The 23,921-nt window shown below is 43.3% G+C and overlaps 1 protein-coding gene across 1 annotated transcript in view; it reads left to right on the top strand.

The window, feature by feature from the left end:
* LOC126424534 (putative ATP-dependent RNA helicase DHX57) overlaps positions 1-23,921 on the top strand; it is a 220,993-nt gene that overhangs the window by 75,342 nt on the left and 121,730 nt on the right. Inside the window, exons 10-11 of the mRNA XM_050087272.1 lie at positions 5,640-5,807; positions 13,297-13,442. Of these exons, the coding sequence (XP_049943229.1) occupies positions 5,640-5,807; positions 13,297-13,442 (314 nt within the window). The remainder of the gene's footprint in view (positions 1-5,639; positions 5,808-13,296; positions 13,443-23,921) is intronic.

A 23,921-nucleotide genomic window follows, 5' to 3' on the forward strand; every position in this document is an offset into this window, starting at 1 on the left:
GTGATGCTCATATTATGAGGCATGTCTAGAAAGTAAGAATACTGAGAGTCTTACACTCAAAGGGACTTTTTATTGACAGAGTTACTGCACTGCATTCAGAAACAAGGTGTTGGTAGTAGAAGGCACACTCGTTTCTCTCAGAAAGCTGAAAATGCTTGTTGCAATGCTATATTAATATGAATTTCTGTGTTTCCAATCCTGCCAACCATGAGATGAGGAGCTTAATATAGCTTTTCCTTGAAAAGGGAAACACGATGTTCCAGATTTAAAAAAAAATCAAAACTTTTTATGAAGGTAGCGTGATGAATGCTGCTAATGTGTACAACTGGTGATGTAAGTTTAAAGCTGTCAGAAAAAGTGTTCGTGATGAACAAAGAAATGGGCGTCCCGTGATTGTGACTGAACAAGATTAGAAAAATGATTCATGATGGCCATTGATTGACTGTGATTGAGATGACAACGTTTCCAAAAATCTCCAGATCCCTTCTGCTTGAAATCTTTATTGAAACATTTGGTTTTTGAAGATTGTGTGTTGAGGTGAGTACTAAAACAGCTCACAGATCAGCACAAATACATCTAAAATACATCACATCTTCATGTGAATTTCTCGAGCACTTCAAACTGTTAGGTGAACAAGTCCTTACTCTGTTGTGACTGACGACAAAACCTGTGTGGGCCATTGCACCCGTTGTTGTTGTTGTTGTGGTCTTCAGTCCTGAGACTGGTTTGATGCAGCTCTCCATGCTACTCTATCCTGTGCAAGCTTCATCATCTCCCAGTACCTACTGCAACCTACATCCTTCTGAATCTGCTTAGTGTATTGATCTCTTGGTCTCCCTCTACGATTTTTACCCTCCACGCTGCCCTCCAATGCTAAATTTGTGATCCTTTGATGCCTCAAAACATGTCCTACCAACCGATCCCTTCTTCTAGTCAAGTTGTGCCACAAACTTCTCTTCTCCCCAATCCTATTCAATACCTCCTCATTAGTTACGTGATCTACCCACCTTATCTTCAGCATTCTTCTGTAGCACCACATTTCGAAAGCTTCTATTCACTTCTTGTCCAAACTGGTTATCGTCCATGTTTCACTTCCATACATGGCTACACTCCATACAAATACTTTCAGAAACGACTTCCTGACACTTAAATCTATACTCGATGTTAACAAATTTCTCTTCTTCAGAAACGATTTCCTTGCCATTGCCAGTCTACATTTTATATCCTCTCTACTTCGACCATCATCAGTTATTTTACTCCCTAAATAGCAAAACTCCTTTACTACTTTAAGTGTCTCATTTCCTAATCTAATCCCCTCAGCATCACCCGATTTAATTTGACTACATTCCATTATCCTCGTTTTGCTTTTGTTGATGTTCATCTTATATCCTCCTTTCAAGACACTATCCATTCCGTTCAGCTGCTCTTCCAAGTCCTTTGCTGTCTCTGACAGAATTACAATGTCATTGGCGAACCTCAAAGTTTTTACTTCTTCTCCATGAATTTTAATACCAACTCCGAATTTTTCTTTTGTTTCCTTTACTGCTTGCTCAATATACAGATTGAATATCATCGGGGAGAGGCTACAACCCTGTCTTACTCCTTTCCCAACCACTGCTTCCCTTTCATGCCCCTCGACTCTTATAACTGCCATCTGGTTTCTGTACAAATTGTAAATAGCCTTTCGCTCCCTGTATTTTACCCCTGCCACCTTCAGAATTTGAAAGAGAGTATTCCAGTTAATGTTGTCAAAAGCTTTCTCTAAGTTTACAAATGCTAGAAACGTAGGTTTGCCTTTTCTTAATCTTTCTTCTAAGATAAGTCGTAAGGTTAGTATTGCCTCACGTGTTCCAACATTTCTACGGAATCCAAACTGATCTTCCCCGAGGTTGGCTTCTACCAGTTTTTCCATTCGTCTGTAAAGAATACGCGTTAGTATTTTGCAGCTGTGACTTCTTAAACTGATAGTTCGGTAATTTTCACATCTGTCAACACCTGCTTTCTTTGGGATTGGAATTATTATATTCTTCTTGAAGTCTGTGGGTATTTCGCCTGTCTCATACATCTTGCTCACCAGATGGTAGAGTTTTGTCATGACTGGTTCTCCCAAGGCCATCAGTAGTTCTAATGGAATGTTGTCTACTCCCGGGGCCTTGTTTCGATTCAGGTCTTTCAGTGCTCTGTCAAACTCTTCATGCAGTATCTTATCTCCCATTTCATCTTCATCTACATCCTCTTCCATTTCCATAATATTGTCCTCAAGTACATCGCCCTTGTATAAATCCTCTATATACTCCTTCCACCTTTCTGCCTTCCCTTCTTTGCTTAGAACTGGGTTGCCATCTGAGCTCTTGATATTCATACAAGTGGTTCTCTTCTCTCCAAAGGTCTCTTTAATTTTCCTGTAGGCAGTATCTATCTTACCCCTAGTAAGACAAGCCTCTACATCCTTACATTTGTCCTCTAGCCATCCCTGCTTAGCCATTTTGCACTTCCTGTCGATCTCATTTTTGAGACGTTTGTATTCCTTTTTGCCTGCTTCATTTACTGCATTTTTATATTTTCTCCTTTCATCAATTAAATTCAATATTTCTTCTGTTACCCAAGGATTTCTATTAGCCCTCGTCTTTTTACCTACTTGATCCTCTGCTGCCTTCACTACTTCATCCCTCAGAGCTACCCATTCTTCTTCTACTGTATTTCTTTCCACCATTCCTGTCAATTGTTCCCTTATGCTCTCCCTGAAACTCTGTACAACCTCTGGTTCTTTCAGTTTATCCAGGTCCCATCTCCTTAAATTCTCGCCTTTTTGCAGTTTCTTCAGTTTCAATCTGCAGCTCATAACCAATAGATTGTGGTCAGAATCCACATCTGCCCCTGGAAATGTCTTACAATTTAAAACCTGGTTCCTAAATCTCTGTCTTACCATTATATAATCTATCTGATACCTTTTAGTATCTCCAGGATTCTTCCAGGTATACAACCTTCTTTCATGATTCTTGAACCAAGTGTTAGCTATGATTAAGTTATGCTCTGTGCAAAATTCTGCAAGGCGGCTTCCTCTTTCATTTCTTCCCCCCAATCCATATTCACCTACTATGTTTCCTTCTCTCCCTTTTCCTACTGACGAATTCCAGTCACCCATGACTATTAAATTTTCGTCTCCCTTCACTACCTGAATAATTTCTTTTATCTCGTCATACCCCTGAAATGAAAAGTCTATGCAGTGGCAACATCCCTCCACACCATCAGTGAAAAAATTCAAAACTTCTGTTTCAACCCAAAATAATGTGACCCTGTCTTTGGAACTGTAAAAATATTCTGTTCATTGAACTCTTGCCCCAGGGTGGGACAATCAAAGCTGCCTAGCACTTTGAAACCTCAAACAAAACTACATAGGCTTATGCAGAACCAAAAAACGGGGAATATTAACAAAGGGAGTACACGTGTTCCGTGACAGTGCATGTCCCCACACAGCCAACACAATAAAACAACTCTTGTATTAATTCAGTTTGTACATCTCTGAATTTGTTTACGGGTGGAAAAAGGTTTCCTGCCAGTAAAGAGGTCCATATTTCTGTCAAGCAATGGGCCAAAGAGGTGGTGGGAGACTTCTTTGGCTAAGATATCAGAAAGAGACCTTTGGAGAGAAGCGAACCACTTGTATGAATATCAAGAGCTCAGATGGCAACCCAGTTCTAAGCAAAGCAGGGAAGGCAGAAAGGTGGAAGGAGTATATAGAAGGTTTATACAAGGGCGATGTACTTGAGGACAATATTATGGAAACGGAAGAGGATGTAGATGAAGATGAAATGGGAGATAAGATACTGCGTGAAGAGTTTGACAGAGCACTGAAAGACCTGAGTCGAAACAAGGCCCCGGGAGTAGACAACATTCCATTAGAACTACTGATGGCCTTGGGAGAACCAGTCATGACAAAACTCTACCATCTGGTGAGCAAGATGTATGAGACAGGCGAAATATCCACAGACTTCAAGAAGAATATAATAATTCCAATCCCAAAGAAAGCAGGTGTAGACAGATGTGAAAATTACCGAACTATCAGTTTAATAAGTCACAGCTGCAAAATACTAGCACGAATTCTTTACAGACGAATGGAAAAACTGGTAGAAGCGGACCTTGGGGAAGATCAGTTTGGATTCCGTAGAAATGTTGGAACACGTGAGGCAATACTAACCTTACGACTTATCTTAGAAGAAAGATTAAGAAAAGGCAAACCTACGTTTCTAGCATTTGTAGACTTAGAGAAAGCTTTTGACAACGTTAACTGGAATACTCTCTTTCAAATTCTGAAGGTGGCAGGGGTAAAATACAGGGAGCGAAAGGCTATTTACAATTTGTACAGAAACCAGATGGCAGTTAGAAGAGTCGAGGGGCATGAAAGGGAAGCAGTGGTTGGGAAAGGAGTGAGACAGGGTTGTAGCCTCTCCCCGATGTTATTCAATCTGTATATTGAGCAAGCAGTGAAGGAAACAAAAGAAAAATTCGGAGTAGGTATTAAAATTCATGGAGAAGAAATAAAAACTTTGAGGTTCGCCGATGACATTGTAATTCTGTCAGAGACAGCAAAGGACTTGGAAGAGCAGTTGAACAGAATGGACAGTGTCTTGAAAGGAGGATATAAGATGAACATCAACAAAAGCAAAACGAGGATAATGGAATGTAGTCAAATTAAATCGGGTGATGCTGAGGGGATTAGATTAGGAAATGAGACACTTAAAGTAGTAAAGGAGTTTTGCTATTTAGGGAGTAAAATAACTGATGATGGTCGAAGTAGAGAGGATATAAAATGTAGACTGGCAATGGCAAGGAAATCGTTTCTGAAGAAGAGAAATTTGTTAACATCGAGTATAGATTTAAGTGTCAGGAAGTCGTTTCTGAAAGTATTTGTATGGAGTGTAGCCATGTATGGAAGTGAAACATGGACGATAACCAGTTTGGACAAGAAGAGAATAGAAGCTTTCGAAATGTGGTGCTACAGAAGAATGCTGAAGATAAGGTGGGTAGATCACGTAACTAATGAGGAGGTATTGAATAGGATTGGGGAGAAGAGAAGTTTGTGGCACAACTTGACTGGAAGAAGGGATCGGTTGGTAGGACATGTTTTGAGGCATCAAGGGATCACAAATTTAGCATTGGAGGGCAGCGTGGAGGGTAAAAATCGTAGAGGGAGACCAAGAGATCAATACACTAAGCAGATTCAGAAGGATGTAGGTTGCAGTAGGTACTGGGAGATGAAGAAGCGTGCACGGGATGGAGTAGCATGGAGAGCTGCATCAAACCAGTCTCAGGACTGAAGACCACACAACAACAACATCAGAAAGGTCACTCCTCGGTCCACATAGTGCATTTATAACAAAGATGAGTATGTTGAAAAATAGTGTTTGAAATACATTTATGAATAAGCAAATTTTTAGAAATGTGAACATACACTGCGTTCAATGCAATCACAACATTTTGTTTTGTAACAGAGGTGCTTTCATGTTATTCTCACTATAATTGATCACAGTACAGCTACATTTGCAATTGCAGCATTGATTCAAATTTAACTTTAGTATTATAAACGTCTGGTGTTTATTCTTGCTTTGATCTGTGATAAAGTACATTTATGGTTTCAGGTTCCCCAGTTTCTGTTGGATGAGTGGTTGACTCTTCGGCACAAAGGAAGTGGTCGCCATCTTGTCGAAATTATCTGCACACAGCCGAGGAGATTGTCTGCCATTGGTGTTGCCGAGCGAGTTGCTGATGAGCGTGTAGAAAAGATTGGTAATGTCGTGGGGTATCAGGTACGTTGTATTATGCAATGGCAGCAACCTAATAACAGTAATTTTGAGTAAAGTTTATTCTTACAGTCTCAGGTATATGATATAAATGATCAATGACTAGTTGGAATCATATATAATGATAGTATTCACTCCTGAATGTTCACAGTTGGTGATTGGTTAAAGTATGTAGGTAAAAATAACCAGCGTGTAGTTATCCAATAAAGAATTTCTTTACTGTGTAACTCCAGGCAGGTCTGCGTGCGACACTACTTGTGTTGTTTACCAGCTGACATGTTTTCTGCTCAGCATTCTGCTCAGGAATGACTCCTCCAAATTGGAGGAAAGTACGAGTGGACTAAGCTGAGCTATCTGCTTTCTCTCTCTCTCTCTCTCTCTCTCTCTCTCTCTCTCTCTCTCTCTCTCTCTCTCTCTCTCTCACACACACACACACACACACACACACACACACACACACACACACACACACACAAACCACTTTTCCTAAACTCTAGAGAACGTGTATTACCACAATCAGTACTCTTTTTATTCCTTTGTTGGTTGTTTTTTGGTTGTTGTTATTCGTTTATTTTAACCCAATGGTCATCCTACTCTTTATACTCTATCATTACCCTCCCAGCAGACAAAGGATCTACTACTGTACTAAGTGATTGACAGGAGTACGTTAGTGAAGGTCTATGTCAGTAGTTTGACACCTATGCATACAGCATCTGACATTAAGATCCCACCCCTGTGATTCAAACTGGCCTGCAAACCCTCCTAAATACCTCAGGCCCCTCACAAGAACTTACACCTCAATCTGTAGAACTTCTTACCCCACCCAAACCATTCATCCCCATCTTTTACCTTCTACCTAAGATTCACAAACCCAGTCATCCTGGTCGTCCTATAGTTGCTGGCTTCAAAGCACCCACCAAACGTATACCTGCCTTAGTTAATCAACACCTGCAACACATAGTACAAAGACTTCCCTCCTGTATTAAAGATAATGAACATTTCCTAGATCGTCTGAAATCTGTGCCCGCCACACTCCCACCACACTACTTTACTTGTCACCACTGATGCCATCTCCCTCCATACCAACATCCCTCACGTACACGGTCTGTCTCTGAATATCTCCTCAGTCAGTGCCCAACTAATTTGAAGCCTATGACACACTTTCCACTCACCTTAATCAACTTTATCCTTACCAACAACTACTTCACCTTTGAGGGGCAGACATGCAAACAGATCAGGGGTACAGCCATTGGAACCAGGATGGCTCCTTCCTATGCCAGCCTTTTCATGTATCCCTTGGAGGGGGCTTTCCTGAGATCCATAAGTCTTCAGCCCCCGGTTTGGTTTAGATATGTAGATGGCTTGCTGTATGGACTCATGGTGAGGTTGACCTGTTAAAATTCCTGGAATCTCTCAATACTTTGTTCCAATTAAATTTCGCATGGTCGTATTCTGAACCCCATGCCACTTTCCTTGATGTTGATCTCATCCTCACCAAAGGCTAGCTACAGACTTTCATCCACATCAAACCCACTAACAAACAACAGTACTTACATTTTGACAGTTTCCATCCTTTCCATGTCAAACGTTCCCTCTCATACAACCTTGGCATTTGGGGTAAATGTATTTGTTCAGATGCAGACTCTTTACAGCAATACACCACCACTCTCACTACAGCCTTCACTGGTTGTAATTATCCCAACAGCCTACACCAGAAGCAGATTTTCTGGACCATCACATCCAATCCTGGTACTGCCAATCCCTCCAAAAAAACAACCTCAGAGCACACAACTTGTCACCCAGTATTATCCTGATCCTGAATGCATCAATCGGTTACTTTGACAAGGCCATGACTTCCTAAAATCATGCCCTGAAATGAGAGCCATTCTGTCTTAGATTTTGTCCACCACATTTAGAAAAGCTTTTCGTCACCCTCCCAATCTCCGCAATATGCTTGTCGGGCCCTATGCTCCTTCTGCACCCATCTCCCTACCCTGTGGCTCATAACCCTGTGATAGTCCACAGTACAAGACTTGGCCTATGCATCCTCCAACTATGATCTATTCCAGCCTCGTAACTGACAAAACATATACTGTCGAAGGGAGATCGCCTGCAAAATGACACGTCATATGCCAGCTGTTATGTAAGCACTGTTCAGCCTTTGGCATTGGCATGGCTACCACCCAATTATCAGTCAGGAAGAATGGGCATTGGCAGAGAGTGTATATCAGCAACACACAGTATCCTTTTGCAGAGCATGCTATACAGCCTGACAGTCATGTCTTCGGTGACTGTTTTTCCATCTGGATTCTTCCCCCAGACACCAGTTTCTCAGGACTCCACAGGTGGAAACTACCACTACAGCATGTCCGTGGTTTTCATCACCACCTGGCCTTAATTTACATTAATTCCTTCCGTCTCGGCATTTATTCACAGTAATTACTCCTTTCATGACTCCATTTTAGTTTTCTGCATCTTTCACTTTCTGACGTGTCTATATCTCGCTGTCCCCCCCCCCCCTCCCCTCCCACGTATGTTGCATACAATGCACTTAGCTTTTCCCTCTTATTAACTTGTGAACGATGTTTTAGTAATAATCTCTGTATTGCATATGACCCGGTCTTCCACCTTTAAGCTCTCAAGTTTTCAAACTTTGTCCGTGGCAGTCCCCAACAGTCAGTACTTCCTACTCATCCTGTTCTGTAAGTATCACCTAACCCGGTGTTCTGGATGACTTTTCTAAACTGTACCCCTTTCCCCAAACCTCTCCAGTCCTTTCCCTTCACCCCTCTTCCTTCCCTTTCATCTCTTCCACCAGATGAAGGAGCCACTGGCTCTGAAAGCTTGTGGAAGTTAAATCCTTTTTTTTGTGTGTGTGTGTGTGTGTGTGTGTGTGTGTGTGTGTGTGTGTGTTTGGGGGAGGGGAGGGGTGGGGGAGGTTGTAATGTGCCGGGCTGTATCCTTGTATTAGTGCCACTTAAAGTTCACGTCACAACTAGATGTATTGAAACATTTCCTCACCCAGTAGATAATGTGCAGTGTTCCCGGCCTACCTTGCTTTGCTTATTCAATATTGTCTTCCCGGTAGCTGTGCCTGTCTGACCTAAATCACACTGACATTAAGAAGCCAGGATCCTAGATTAAGTTTTCCAAAATCAAAAGTCAAGACCGTATTCATTGTTGAACATTTATGACAACGACAGTGTGATTTATTTCTTATCACTCACACACACAATATTCATGTGACCCGGCATCTTATACTTAATCGTCACATTATGTAGGTCAAAAACTTCCAGTCTTTAATAATGTTCACACTTACACTTTTTTGGTACCTACTGGAAAAATTAACCGACTTGCCGCACTTTTGCTCCATGAGAATCTGACCGAGAACTGAGAACTGCACCAGCTCGGACCTTATATAGACGAGTGCTTGAATATTTGACTATTTCTGTTAATATATTATAGTTTATAATTTCCCAGGGTTAAAATGATCCTTTCTAATTGGTTTTGAAGTTAACTATTGGGTTTTATTACTTAAATAACATGAGTGAGTTATGTCAGTTTAAATACACGGAACTAACTTATGCATCCGCAGTGGGAATTCCCGACTTATAACCATGGCAGCCCTCTTGAACAATAATTTTTACTTATTCAAATTTACTTAATTCTTAATTAATGCACTTACAAAGTTGAGACTGGAGTCATTTTATGTAGAAAAATAAAGGTAGCAAAAGTATTGAAACAGATCTCTGAATGATTTAGTAGTTTGGTCACAATTGGCACTGAAAGTCATACAGGCTACAGATTTCAAGTCTTAATATCTATTTAACTAATAGACTTTAGGTTAATTTAAACACTTTGCTGGAATCGGTAAAATTTAGGCTTTCTTTTGGATGCAGTCTTATAGCTGAATTCGATCTATTAACTCACTCGAATTTTACTTAATATGTATTGCACAATATACGCCATTTTTCATAACTTTTAATAGGAAGCATTTCCAATAACACTAATTAGCTCATTACTTTCAGAATAGACATTAGAATGTACTGAAATAATAGATTTTACTAGGGGAATTTTATTTAAACTATTTCTGTTTCTGTACTATGAGGCTGAAGGCCATAGAATCTGTAGTCGGAATCTGAGTAGTGAAAATGAAAAAAAATAAAAGTTCATTGCTCAACTAAGTTACTGAAGGAGTGTAAAACCAAAACAGGATAGCAGTGGGCAACCCTGCTTCGTTACAAGGTGCTACTTATCTACATTCGGTACCGAGCGGGGTGGCGCAGTGGTTAGACACTGGACTCGCATTCGGGAGGACGACGGTTCAATCCCGCGTCAGGCCATCCTGATTTAGGTTTTCTGTGATTTACCTAAATCACTGCAGGCAAATGCCGGGATGTTTCCTCTGAAAGGGCACGGCCGCCTTCCTTCCCCATCCTTCCCTAATCCGATGAGACCGATGACCACGCTGTCTGGTCTCCTTCCCCAAACCAACCAACCAACCAACCAACCAACCATCTACATTCGGTACATCCTGCCCGCTTTCTCTCTTAAATCATGCACACACATGCATGTATGTGTGTGCATGATTTAAGAGAGAAAGAGAGCAGGAGGGATTGAGCATAGTTAAGTATATGAAAAAAAAAGCAACCTAAGACAATCATGTAAATGGTCAGATTGTTCTCGCATTATAGAAAGTGTCGGTAATTCCAGGGCACCCGTACTCAGGAGCAGGGGGGAGGGGGATGTTTGCAGCCCCCCTCTAGCTCAAGGAAAGAAAAAAACGTATTGTAGTCATGGTTTTTCACCAACCCCCCCCCCCCCCCCCTTCAACAGCGAGTAGTTCGCCTTCCATAATGTTCGCACATGCATTGACAATGCACTATGCATGTTTTCAGGCATTGTCAATGGATCATGATAGCAAATGTCCTTCAACTTTCCCCACAGAAAGAAATCCGGGGACGTCAGATTCGGTGAACGTGCGGGCCATGGTATCGTGCTTCGACGACCAATCCACCTGTCATGAAATATGCTATTCAATACCGCTTCAACCACATGCGAGCTATGTGCTGGACATCCATCATTTTGGAAGTATATCGCCATTCTGTCATGCTGTGAAACATCTTGTAGTAACATCGGTAGAACATCACATAGGAAATCAGCATACATTGCACCATTTAGATTGCCATCGATAAAATGGGGGCAAATTATCCTTCCTCCCATAATGCCGCACCATACATTAACCTGCCAAGGTTGCTCATGCTCCACTTGTCGCAGCCATCGTGGATTTTCAGTTACCCAATAGTGCGTATTATGTCGGTTTACGTTACCACTGTCAGTGAATGACGCTTTGTTGTTAAATAGAATGTGTGCAAAAAATCTGTCATCGTCTCTTAATTTCTCTTGTGCCCAGAACATTATACGACGTTCAAAGTCATCACCATGCAATTCCTGGTGCATAGAAATATGGTACGGGTGCAGTCGATGTTGATGTAGCGTTCTCAACACTGACGTTTTTGAGATTCCCGATTCTCGCGTAGTTTGTCTGCTACTGATGTGCAGATTAGCTGCGACAGCAGCTAAAACACCTACTTGGCCATCATCATTTGTTGCAGGTCGTGGTTGACATTTCACATGTTGCTGAACACTTCCAGTTTCCTTAAATAACTTAACTATCTGGCGAACGGTCCGGACACTTGGATGATGTCGTCCAGGATACCGAGCAGCATACATAGCACATGCCCGTTAGGCATTTTGGTCACAATATCCATAAATCAACACAATATCGACCTTTTCCGCAATTGGTAAACAGTCCATTTTAACACAGGTAATGTATCACAAAGCAAATAACGTCTGCACTGGCGGAATGTTACGTGATACCACGTACTTATATGTTTGTGACTATTACAGCGCCATCTATTACAGAGCGAAGAAAGTGGTCCGGCTAAAACATTCATATTTCTTTACGTACTACTCGAATATGTAATAAGAATGGGGGTTCCTATTTTGAAAAATGCAGTTGATATCCGTTTGACGTATGGGAGCGCCATCTGGTTTCCCCCTTCAAGCTAGACGAGTTACGTTCTTTGTAGTTTTTTTGTTTGATGCTTATTTCGTGAGATATTTGGCCCGGTCACTATCAATGGACCACCCTGTATTTATCTTCAGATAGCGTAACCCACAGGGCACAAATTACCTAGACTATATTTTCTAACCTAAGAACATTGTAATTTATTGCTCAAACAGTACACTCACGTGGAAGACTCATTACAATACAAGTAGCGGTACACAAGTGGCCAGCATAGCCTTCAGCTCCAGCCTACATATTCATTAGCTCCAGGGACAGTCAGCAGTCTGTGCATACAACTGCTGTCATATTACCAGACTGGGTGGCCTCTTGTGGCCAAATTGAGCACAAACTTCAGGCACAAACTGTGAAAAGGCAAACCCACAAAATTGGTACTGTATTATTTCCGTATTTGTGAATGAGATCACTCAGAGGATTCCAATAAAGTGTACTCACAATTTCAAAGCTTTTAAAAACTTTCTCTCACTGACGCTCCATGACAAAATAATGAAAGCAAAAAGTGTGTTTCGTTAGCTACATTGTCGCTCGCTGATCATGCAGTTGAGCTTCAGTATCAGACGTGAAGTTTTGATTTATCACTTCTGTGCTACTAATTTAATCTAAACACATTTTACAGACATTAACCCAGATATATCACTGAATTTACTGGCATAATTATATCATTGCCTGACACACGTTTATGGAGATATGACAGTTTATACATGGGACTTCAATTCTTAAAGTTGGGAGACTTACTGGTAATTAACTGACAGGTATCATCTTGTGAAGACTGCAGGTACCTGATACATATTGTGCTGCTGCCAATGACCATATTATGTAATGACAGCATAAAAATACGCACAGGCATATAGGGAAAGAAAAGGAGTGAAACATTACATCATTTGTCAAGCTATGATTCTATACATCAAGGGCAGAGTCAATCATTTGTGTCCTGACACAACTCAGTGACATAACATTAAAAATGGATAATACTTAATTGTGCTGGTCATAGCTGCAGTAACTGCAGCATTTATTCTTAAAGTAGCATGTTACAAAAACAATGTAAAATGAGCTACACAGAAGATAACAATGAGGAAAAGAGATAGTGGGATAAGATGTGTGTTAGCTTTCCTCATCATTTTTAATTTTCACTAATGATTTTTAATGTAAATGATTGCTAAAACAAAAAAAAAAAAAAAAGTTTCTTGCACACAGAAACACACTCATGTCCGCACTGATTGGGTCAGCAAGTAAGCAGCAAGCTGTGAAGTAGCAGTAGCATCACAAATAAATAAACTGTGCATCAATCTCACAGTGAACAATCCTTTTGTGCTTTGGCAGAGCTGAATGTATAGATTATATTTTCATTTGCAGTTCTCAGTCGTAATAGCACACGTGTTAACTGTGATGTTAATGTGTGTGTTACAGATACGGCTGGAGAGCAAGACGTCTTCGAGTACGCGTCTCCTTTTCTGTACGACTGGAATCCTATTACGCAGACTGGAGAGTGATCCAAACCTCGACTGTGTCTCCCACATAATTGTCGATGAAGTCCATGAGCGCAGTGAAGAAAGGTAATGTAACTCTTTTACATCGGTACAAAGGAAACCTGATAGACAATTTGCCCTGTGTGTCAAGAAGAAAAAAGTCATTGAGTTCAGTAAAAGTACAGTATAACCCTGCCTTTACATTCCTGGAATTAGTGTTTTCCCACCATTTAAGACATTTTTAATTGCTCCCCTCAAATTTCCTACATCCACAATGTTAATTTGCACCTGATTTTGCATTGACATATTCATAATTTTCCCACAATTTACGCTTTATGAATAAATGTTGGTGGAGAAAAAACTGACGTAAAATGACGTCATGGCATTGGCCTTCAAGTAGTGTTTACAGACTTTACACGGTAAAATTTCTTGACACCTGGGCACTCCGTTCAGTGCATATGAACTGGTTAATGGGTAACAGTTTGAACAATTTGTGCTGTATCTCCTGTTGCTGCCAAGCTGTACTTGGTGTGGTGGATGATGGGAGTAGCTAGGTTCATTCGAATAAAGATATGACCACCATCTACAACCATTTCCAAACTGTCTCTACTGTGCTTGCATAGCTCCGTGATTGTTATTTAGTGTGTTTCATCGTTTGGCCACTTACAGCACTAGTTGACAACTTTGCTGACTTTGTGATGCTAAAATGTTTTTGGTTCAGCCAGAGCACCAATTACATATTTTTTTCATGCATAGGAATACGTATTTTGAGAATTTATTCTCATTGCCAAGTGCACATGTATGGTTTTCTATGTAATTGAGGAGGCAGATTACCTGATAACCTTAAAAAGACCACTTCAGTGCAAGAGACACAGAAAGCACATATGAAAAAACGACACAGAATACTTACATAAATATTTGCAATTGATAGTGAGAAAAAATGCTCAGAATGTGTTATGCTAAGCATGAAAAAATATGTAATTGGTGCAGTGTTTCATTATTTAAATAACGAGTGACAGTTGCAAGCTTTCCAAAAAACCGATTGTTATGTATGAAGTTAAGTCAGACATTTCTATTTCCCAGACAGTTACCATTTCCAGTTACACCTGTAGTATTTGTTAGATAATAAACCTTCATTAGATAATAAACAAGTCCCTGACAAGGAGTTTGGTGCCTATTATGCACATATACCATACTTAAAATGTTACATCCCACGTTTTACATTCCCCACATTTTACGCCATTTTTTTAAAGTCTCTTGAAAAGTGTAAAGTCAGAGTTTCACTGTAGTATTCTCCATATTCTTGCAGTGGTCATCCTAGCCTATTTCTCTGTATTGTTGCAATACTGTTTAAGGCATCCCACAAGTTGAGTGAAAGTATTGAAATTACCATTTTTACCCAATTACACTCCTGGAAATTGAAATAAGAACACCGTGAATTCATTGTCCCAGGAAGGGGAAACTTTATTGACACATTCCTGGGGTCAGATACATCACATGATCACACTGACAGAACCACAGGCACATAGACACAGGCAACAGAGCATGCACAATGTCGGCACTAGTACAGTGTGTATCCACCTTTCACAGCAATGCAGGCTGCTATTCTCCCATGGAGACGATCGTAGAGATGCTGGATGTAGTCCTGTGGAACGGCTTGCCATGCCATTTCCACCTGGCGCCTCAGTTGGACCAGTGTTCGTGCTGGACGTGCAGACCGCGTGAGACGACGCTTCATCCAGTCCCAAACATGCTCAATGGGGGACAGATCCGGAGATCTTGCTGGCCAGGGTAGTTGACTTACACCTTCTAGAGCACGTTGGGTGGCACGGGATACATGCGGACGTGCATTGTCCTGTTGGAACAGCAAGTTCCCTTGCCGGTCTAGGAATGGTAGAACGATGGGTTTGATGACGGTTTGGATGTACCGTGCACTATTCAGTGTCCCCTCGACGATCACCAGTGGTGTACGACCAGTGTAGGAGATCGCTCCCCACACCATGATGCCGGGTGTTGGCCCTGTGTGCCTCGGTCGTATGCAGTCCTGATTGTGGCGCTCACCTGCACGGCGCCAAACACGCATACGACCATCATTGGCACCAAGGCAGAAGCGACTCTCATTGCTGAAGACGACGTCTCCATTCGTCCCTCCATTCACGCCTGTCGCGACACCACTGGAGGCGGGCTGCACGATGTTGGGGCGTGAGTGGAAGACGGCCTAACGGTGTGCGGGACCGTAGCCCAGCTTCATGGAGACGGTTGCGAATGGTCCTCGCCGATACCCCAGGAGCAACAGTGTCCCTAATTTGCTGGGAAGTGGCGGTGCGGTCCCCTACGGCACTGCGTAGGATCCTACGGTCTTGGCGTGCATCCGTGCGTCGCTGCGGTCCGGTCCCAGGTCGACGGGCACGTGCACCTTCCGCCGACCACTGGCGACAACATCGATGTACTGTGGAGACCTCACGCCCCACGTGTTGAGCAATTCGGCGGTACGTCCACCCGGCCTCCCGCATGCCCACTATATGCCCTCGCTCAAAGTCCGTCAACTGCACATACGGTTCACGTCCACGCTGTCGCGGCATGCTAGCAGTGTTGAAGACTGCGATGGAGCTCCGTATGCCACGGCAAACTGGCTGACACTGTCGGCGGCGGTGCACAAATGCTGCGCAGCTAGCGCCATTCGACGGCCAACACCGCGGTTCCTGGTGTGTCCGCTGTGCCGTGCGTGTGATCATTGCTTGTACAGCCCTCTCGCAGTGTCCGGAGCAAGTATGGTGGGTCTGACACACCGGTGTCAATGTGTTCTTTTTTCCATTTCCAGGAGTGTATAATATGACTCTGAATAGAAGACGACCTCCTGTTTTTATGAGGCTTCTGTGAAATTTTTATTTTTAACGTAAAACAATGTAAAATCCAGGATGGAATGTAACAACGTTAAGAAAAGGATAAATGGTACTCAGAGATGCTAAGTCGCAGATAGGCACAACAAAAGAGCATCACAGAATAAGCTTTCAGCCAACAAGGTCTTCGTCAAAATCAAACACACACACACACACACACACACACCAACAGTCTCACACTGAAGCCAGTCTGGCTTCAGCTGCCAGAGACTGTGGTGTGTGTGCACACTTGCGCTTATGCATGTGTGGTGTTTTCTGTTTTTGACAAAGGTCTTGTTGGCCAAAAGCTTATTCTGTGATGCTCTTTTTGTTGTGCCTATGTGTGACTCAGTGTCTCCACTATATGATGAGTAGCAGTTGTCCTTTTCATAACTTTGTTATTTTTAACATATTGTGACTAATAAGATATACAAGTTGTTTTATCGATGTAAAGTACCTTAAGGCCTGGTTAGAAAACAGTCATATTTTTCCTTACGCAGATTATATGACACTGATATTAGTAATTTGTCATCAAATGGCGTGGGAAGTCGCTGAGCTGGTGTTGTTGCATCACATTTAAAAAGCTTCTATTCTCTTCTTAAATGAACTGTTTATCATCACATTTCTCTTCCGTACAAGGCTACACTTCAGACAAATACCTTCAGAAAAGACTTCGTAACGTATAAATTTATGTGATGTTTAAAGCTTTCCCAGCGTACTGATTGTTCCATAAATTTATATTTGATATCTTTTTTTCTCGAAATTGCATCTTCTCTACTATGACCTTCATCAGTTACTTAGCTGCTCAAGAACCAAACCCATTTCCTAACCTATGTAACACAGCATTGTCTGATTTAATTAGGCTATATTCCATTATCATTTTTCCCCATATTATACCCTCTTTTCAAGACACTATCCATTCCATTTAGCTGCACTACTTTGTGACTGACTTAAAGTTTTTTCTTTTCCTTGAACTTTAATTCCCTTTCAGATTTATCCTTGGCTTCTTTTACTTCTTATTCATTGTAGAGATTGAATGACATCGGTGATAGGCTAAAACTCTGTCCCACTCCCTTCTCAGCTGCAACTTTTATTTCATTTTCTTCAATTCTTATAACTGCAGTCTGACATCTGAGCAGGTTGCAGGTAACCTTTCAAGTATTTTATCCGTGCTGCCTTCAAAATCAGACACTGTATTTGAGTCAACAGTGTTTTTTTTTCTGAAATGCACTTACACTGTGAACATAAATTTGCTTTTGTTCAACCATTATTCTAAGATAAGTGTTGGCTCATGTGCTCCTACATTTCTCCAGAACCCAAACTGACCTTCTCTGAGGTCCGCTTATACCAGTTTTTCCAGTCTGCTGTAAATAATTTGTGTTCACATTTTGCAACTCTGACTTGAACTGATAGTTCAAACAGTGGAAAGTCCAGGTTGCAATATCAACAATATTATGAAAGGATAGATAATTATTCACTGTAAAGATTAAAACTGAGTTACAGACAGGCACAACAAAGAGAATGTTACACACTGAGCTTTTGTCCAAAGCCTTCATCAGGAGAGGGTGCACGCTCACACACACACACACACACACACACACACACACACACACACACACACACACACACACACACACGACTGTCATCGCTCACCACTCTGGCCACAATGCAGTGGTGTCACATTGAACGCAAGCAGCAATCAGGAGTGTTTCAGGGGGAGGAGTACCAGGATACACATGGTGGGAGAGAGGAGTCAGCGCTGCCTCACGGAGGATGCAGGATCTACACGGTAGCCAGACGAGACTGCAGTGCACAGTGTTGGAATGCTGTAGGTAGGGACGGGGAAACAAGAACTGGTAAAGGGGAGGTGTGGAGACAGGGTAAAGACTGGTGGGTGCATTAGCAGAGTGTGGAGCACAAAGAGGGTGAGGGAATGTGAACGGGAAGTAGGTGATAGAACAGAGGGGGTGGAGGGTGTGATTACAGTATGTCACTGTAGGTTGAGGCCAGGATGATTTTGGGAGTGGAGAATGTATTGTAAGGATAATTCCCATCTGCACAGTTCAGAAAAGCTGTGCAATGATTGCATCAGAGCTGGTATATGACATGTCTGCTTTTGCTGGTGGCCTGGCCTCAAATGGGGTAGGATAAGCCAGTGACAACCCTGAAATGAAGGATGTCATACCCAAGATCTTTTCCAACACTCCTAAAGTGGTGTCCCATTGCCTAACCAACATCTGCAACTTCGTAGTCTGCCCCTATGCCAATCCCTATCCCAACACCTTGCCATAGGGATCGTGTTCCTGTGGAAGACCCGCATGTGAGACCTGCCCAGTCCACCCATCCAGAATTTGCCATTCCAAACCTGTCACAGGCTTATCCTCCCCATCAGAGGCAGGGGCAATTGTGAAAGCAGCCATGTCCTATACCATCTCTGCTGCAATCATTGCACAACCTTTTATATCACCACGACTGCCAACTAGCCGTCCACCAGGATGAATGGCCACCAACAAACTGTGGCCAAGAATGCAGTTGTGCTAGATTTAAATGGCTGCTTCAGAATCTGTGCCATCCAGATCGTTCCCTCAACTACCAGCTTTTCTGAAGTGTCTAGGTGGGAGTTATCCTTATAACACGCTCTCTGTTACCAAAATCACCCCATCCTCAACCTGTGGTAATATACTGTCAGTAAATCCTGCACCCAAAAGTTGCACTCCCTCTGTTCTGTCACCTTCTCCCAGTTCACATCCCCTAACCCTCATTGTGCTCCACTCTTTGCCAATGCACCCAACGGTCTTTCCTCATTCTCCGTTCGTCTCCTTTACTGCTCCCCATTTACCCCCTCCCCTACAGCATCCTGCCATTTAGTCCCTGCGTGCTCTGCCAGGCAACACTGATTCCTGTCCTCCTATCTGTACCCTGCTATCCCTCCCTCTTTACTGCCCCATTCCAGATTGCTGCTTGTGTTCGATGCGACATTATTGCTTTTTGCCTAGAGCGGCCAGAGGTAGCAGTCATGTGGGTGTGAGATATACTGGCTTGTGTGATTTTGTGTGTGTGTGTGTGTGTGTGTGTGTGTGCATGTGTGTGTGTGTGTGTGTGTGTTTTTCACTTCTGAAGAAGGAGTTGGCGGAAACCTCAATTTATGATGGTATTTTCATTGTGTCTGTCTGCAACTCAGTGAGTAGTAATCCATCATATCATGACCTGATAGCTCAGTAACATTTATTCCTATCAACACCTGTCTTCTTCGTGAATGGAATTATTCCATTCTACATGAAGTCTTGAGGGTATTTCACTTGTCTTTTATATCTTGCACACCAGGTGGAATGGTTTAATAATGGCTGGTTCTTCCAAGGATCTCAATAATTCTGAAGGAATGTCGTCTACTCTAGGGTCCTTGCTTCAGCTTTGATCTTTCAGTGCTCTATCAATTTTTTTCTCGCAATATCATCTCTCTCACCTAATTTTCGACTATTTCCTCTTCCCTCCTGTCAGAGGGCTCACCACTCTTTGTTGTGTTTGTGCTTGGCCACCACAGAGCCCAGCCCATGCAGCACTACTTCCTCTTTCTGTGCTGCAAACCTACACTTCGGCTCTCTCTTACTGACTCAGACTTTCTGTTGGATGGTGTGTTTGGTGCAGACCCTGTTTAGACTCAGTTCACAATTTCCAGCACTATCTTCACCTTCCATTAACGATATATTGTCCACATTATTTGGTTTGACCTGCCATCTTTTCCAAATTTTATAGAAGTGCATGTCGTGCAGGGAAAGTTGCCCACTGTATAGTATGCTCTGCCTCTGTGCCCGGGCTCCCTTCCTTCCTGTTGCAGTACACCCAAAACCCAGCACAGTAGCCGTCCTGTTGTGGATGGGGATACCAAATACCTGCATGGTGGTAGCCTCCTGACCACGTGACGGTTGGTGTGTTGCACATTCCTCATGTATGCAGTGTAGTTTGTGCCTGTCGTGACAGAGGCACAGGGCTTCCAGCAATGGATTACTGGCCAGGTAGCCATTGCTGAGGCTGGGTGTCCCTCATGGGGAAAGACCCATTCAGAGTGAGTAGCACCATGCCAGATAGTTTGCACATGAAGTGACCTAAACTTTCTCCCACTGGTGGTCACGTGACCTCAGCAGACCCTTCGAATGTAAAGGCCTCATATGATGCAATGAAATCCTAAAGCGTTCACTTCACTGGCCACACCTTGGGAGGAACATAAGACTACATGACAAGGAGAAAAATGCTCCCTCCAATACCTGGTCTGTACCAGGACTGACGCAGACACCAGTCTGTCGAACGCACTCTGGACAAATATGGGGAAGTTGCAGCCCTTTCTAAGATGAATAGTGGATCTCTCCTGATTAAAAGTTATCTCCTGCCCCTTCACTGATGCTGCTATCTTGCGAAAAGTTGGGTGACATTCCCGTGACTGCTACTCTATACACAATACTTGGTATGGTTCTGGGCATCATTTTTTTCCATGATCTTTTGCAATCTGACGATGAGCTTCGGGCCAACTTAGAACGGCAGGTTGTGCACTTCAACTATTGCGTCCATAGGGGATCAAGGGAAAACAAAGTTGCTACCGCGGCCTTTGTCTTGGCTTTCAAAGGGTATACATTGCCTGAGGAGGTCAATGGTCTACCAATGTTCCTTGTCCTAAGAGATGCTTCAAGTGTATGAAGTTTGGACATATGTCTTCCTGTTGCACTGCTACCCCTGTCTTCTGACATTGTGGATGTCCTGTGCGTGCAAACTTCCCCCCCCCCACCCCCCCCCCCCCCCACCTCCTAATCTGTGTAAACTATGGTGAGCTCCATTCTCCCTGCTCATAACAGATTGCACTATTTTTAAGTAAGAGAATAAAATACAGCCATATAAGACTCTGGACGAGCTCACCTATCAGGAGGCCAGAAAAAATTATGAGCATCTTAACTCATACAAGTGACACAATCTTACGCTGCAGCTGCAATGTTGTCACCTTATCTGCCAACGGTACTTTCCTCTGTTGCACCTCTTACAGTGGGCCTTCAGCACCGTGCTTCCACCGCACCCACTTCGGAAGCATTGGATCTCCACCTGCCTGAGATACCAGTCCCTATCCCCTAGCCAGAGGGACATCATCTTCCTCTGGCTTCCATAGCTAGGGATTCTCCCTTCTACAGTTTCTGCTCATCCTCAGCCAGATGCCAGCCGGTGGCCGAAGACCAAAGGCTGCTGGTCGTTGGACTTCTTGTCCCTCCTCTGTCCCTGAAACCATTTAAGGGAAACATTTCCAGTGATTGTCTTCTAAGGAGAAGGGCAAGAATGACAAAATGAAGTCCTCTAAGATGAAGGAAACTCTGGTGTCTCCTCACTGCCAGACTCTGCATGTACTCCTTCTGTGAGCAAAGTGGAGATCCCTGTTGCCCTTGAGGCACCAGATCTCCCCAGCCAATTGCTGCAGAATTTCTGTCAGTGGATCCCCTGACATCTCAGCTGGTGGCAGCACGTGACCCTGGGTCATAACCTGCCCACCCCTGAACCCCCTCATCTAGTCGCTTCATGACCACACCATATTGAGGCAGTCTGATCCTGCAGCGGAATTTTAACAGATTTTTCCACCACCTGACTGATCTATGACAGCTTTTATGCACTTACCCTGCATTCTGTGTTGGCATCCAGGAAACATGATTTCCAGCAACTCAGACCCCTGCACTTTTTGCCTACTGGGGTTATTTTAAGAATCGTACCGACTAAGAAAGGGTATCGGTTGGAATTTGTATGTTCTGGACTCGGATATAGTGACCTTGTGCCTGTTGATAAATGTTTGGAGGTTGTTACTGTGTTCAGATAAGGGCACATGTGGAGGCTGTTGAAGTGGTTGTTCAGATAAGGGCACATCAGGATTTTACCATCTGTAAGGTTTATCTCCCTCCCAATGATGTTGTTTCTCAGGATGTACTGTCTTGCATTACTCTTTTCAACTCTCCCCCACCTTTCCTTGTCTCAGGTGGCTTCACAGTCCATAACCCTTTGTCGGGTGCAACAATGATCACTGGCTGTGGTAAAGACGTAGAAACATTACTGGCACAGCTGCCTATTGAACTTCATTTTTTAGCCCTGGTCTCACCTACCAGCTGCCCACTGGAGGGTCCACGATGACCCATGTGGTAGTGACCACTTTCCGATATTCCTGTCCCTCCCTCAGCATTGCTCCCCTGGATACCTGGCCAGATGCGTTCTCAGTAATGCTGGCTCGGATGAGTCTACCTCTGGTGTCATCTTAACTTGTCACCGTACGGCAGTATCGATGCAGCTGTTGAGCATACAATGGCAGCCATTCTTTTGGCAGCCGACCGTGCCATCCCCTCTTCCTTGGGATCCACCTGTTGGAAGACGGTGTGCTGGTGGACCCCAGAGGTCACAGCAGCCATTTTGCTGGAGCACCTTATTGCCTGTAAATGGCTCCATGCCCATGTCTGCTGCCTCACAAGATGACACAGGTAAGAATCCTGGGAATAGTATGTTTCCACCAATGGATCACATACCTCTCCATCAAAGATATGGGCAAAGATCAGATGCCTCTATGGCTTTCAGTCCCCTGCAGGTGTACAAGTAATTCCGCAGATGGTGCCACGTATACTGATCCAGACGCTGTCACCAAACATTTGGCTGAGCATTGTCCTCGCTCATCTGCATCTGAGAACTACCAACCCACCTTTCGTCATCAAACAGCGGGTGAATCAAATGTGCTTATCTTTTACTACCTGCCACCTGGAACCATACAATGCTCCATTCAGAGAATTAGAGCTCTCCAGTGCCCTAGCCCATTGCCCTGATATGCCCCCAGAGTCAGACAGCATTCACAAGCAACTGATGAAATGTCTCTCAGTGGATTGTCAGTGTCACATCCTTGCCCTTTTTAATCAGATCTGGAACGAAGGTGAGTTCCTACCTCAGTGGCGAGAAAGCGCCATAATTCCGGTACTGAAACTGGGTAAGAACCCCCTAGATCTTGAACGCGTGGTGAGCGAGTGGCTGTGTTAGCCCCTTGAGTCTCGGGGCCTTCTGGCTGCACCTCAGGGTGGTTTTTACATAGGCTGCTCCACTGCTGGTACACTGCCAGTCATGAAAAGTGCAGCACCGAGAAGGACTTACCTGAGCAGCGCCACACTTGGTGGAAGTGGCAACAGGTGTGCAAGCAATATGTGATATGTTTTGTAGTGAAATGGGGTACACGTAGGCCGAGGAGAGCCCTCTCGTGTCGGTCTGAAAGGGTCGGTGTTGCGACTAGTGTATTTGGTGCAGAGCTGTCACACAAGGTGGAAACAATACAGTGAGTGCCAGTGTACATCTACATCTTACAGCTACATCCATACTCCGTGAAGCACCTGCCAGTGTATGGCGGAGAGTACCTTGCGTACCTCTATCGGTTCTCCCTTCTATTCCAGTCTCGTATTGTTCGTGGAAAGAAAGATTGTCAGTATGCCACTGTGTGGGCTCTAATCTCTGATTTTATCCTCGTGGTCTCTTTGCGAGATATACGTAGGAGGGAGCAATATACTGCTTGACTCTTTGGTGAAGGTATGTTCTCGAAACTACAACAGAAGCCCGTACCGAGTTACTGAACATCTCTCTTGCAAAGTCTTCCACTGGAGTTTATCTGTCATCTCTGTAACGCTTTCACAATTTCTAAATG

Source organism: Schistocerca serialis, chromosome 10 (assembly GCF_023864345.2).
Source record: "Schistocerca serialis cubense isolate TAMUIC-IGC-003099 chromosome 10, iqSchSeri2.2, whole genome shotgun sequence".
Classification (NCBI taxonomy): Eukaryota; Metazoa; Arthropoda; class Insecta; order Orthoptera; family Acrididae; genus Schistocerca; species Schistocerca serialis.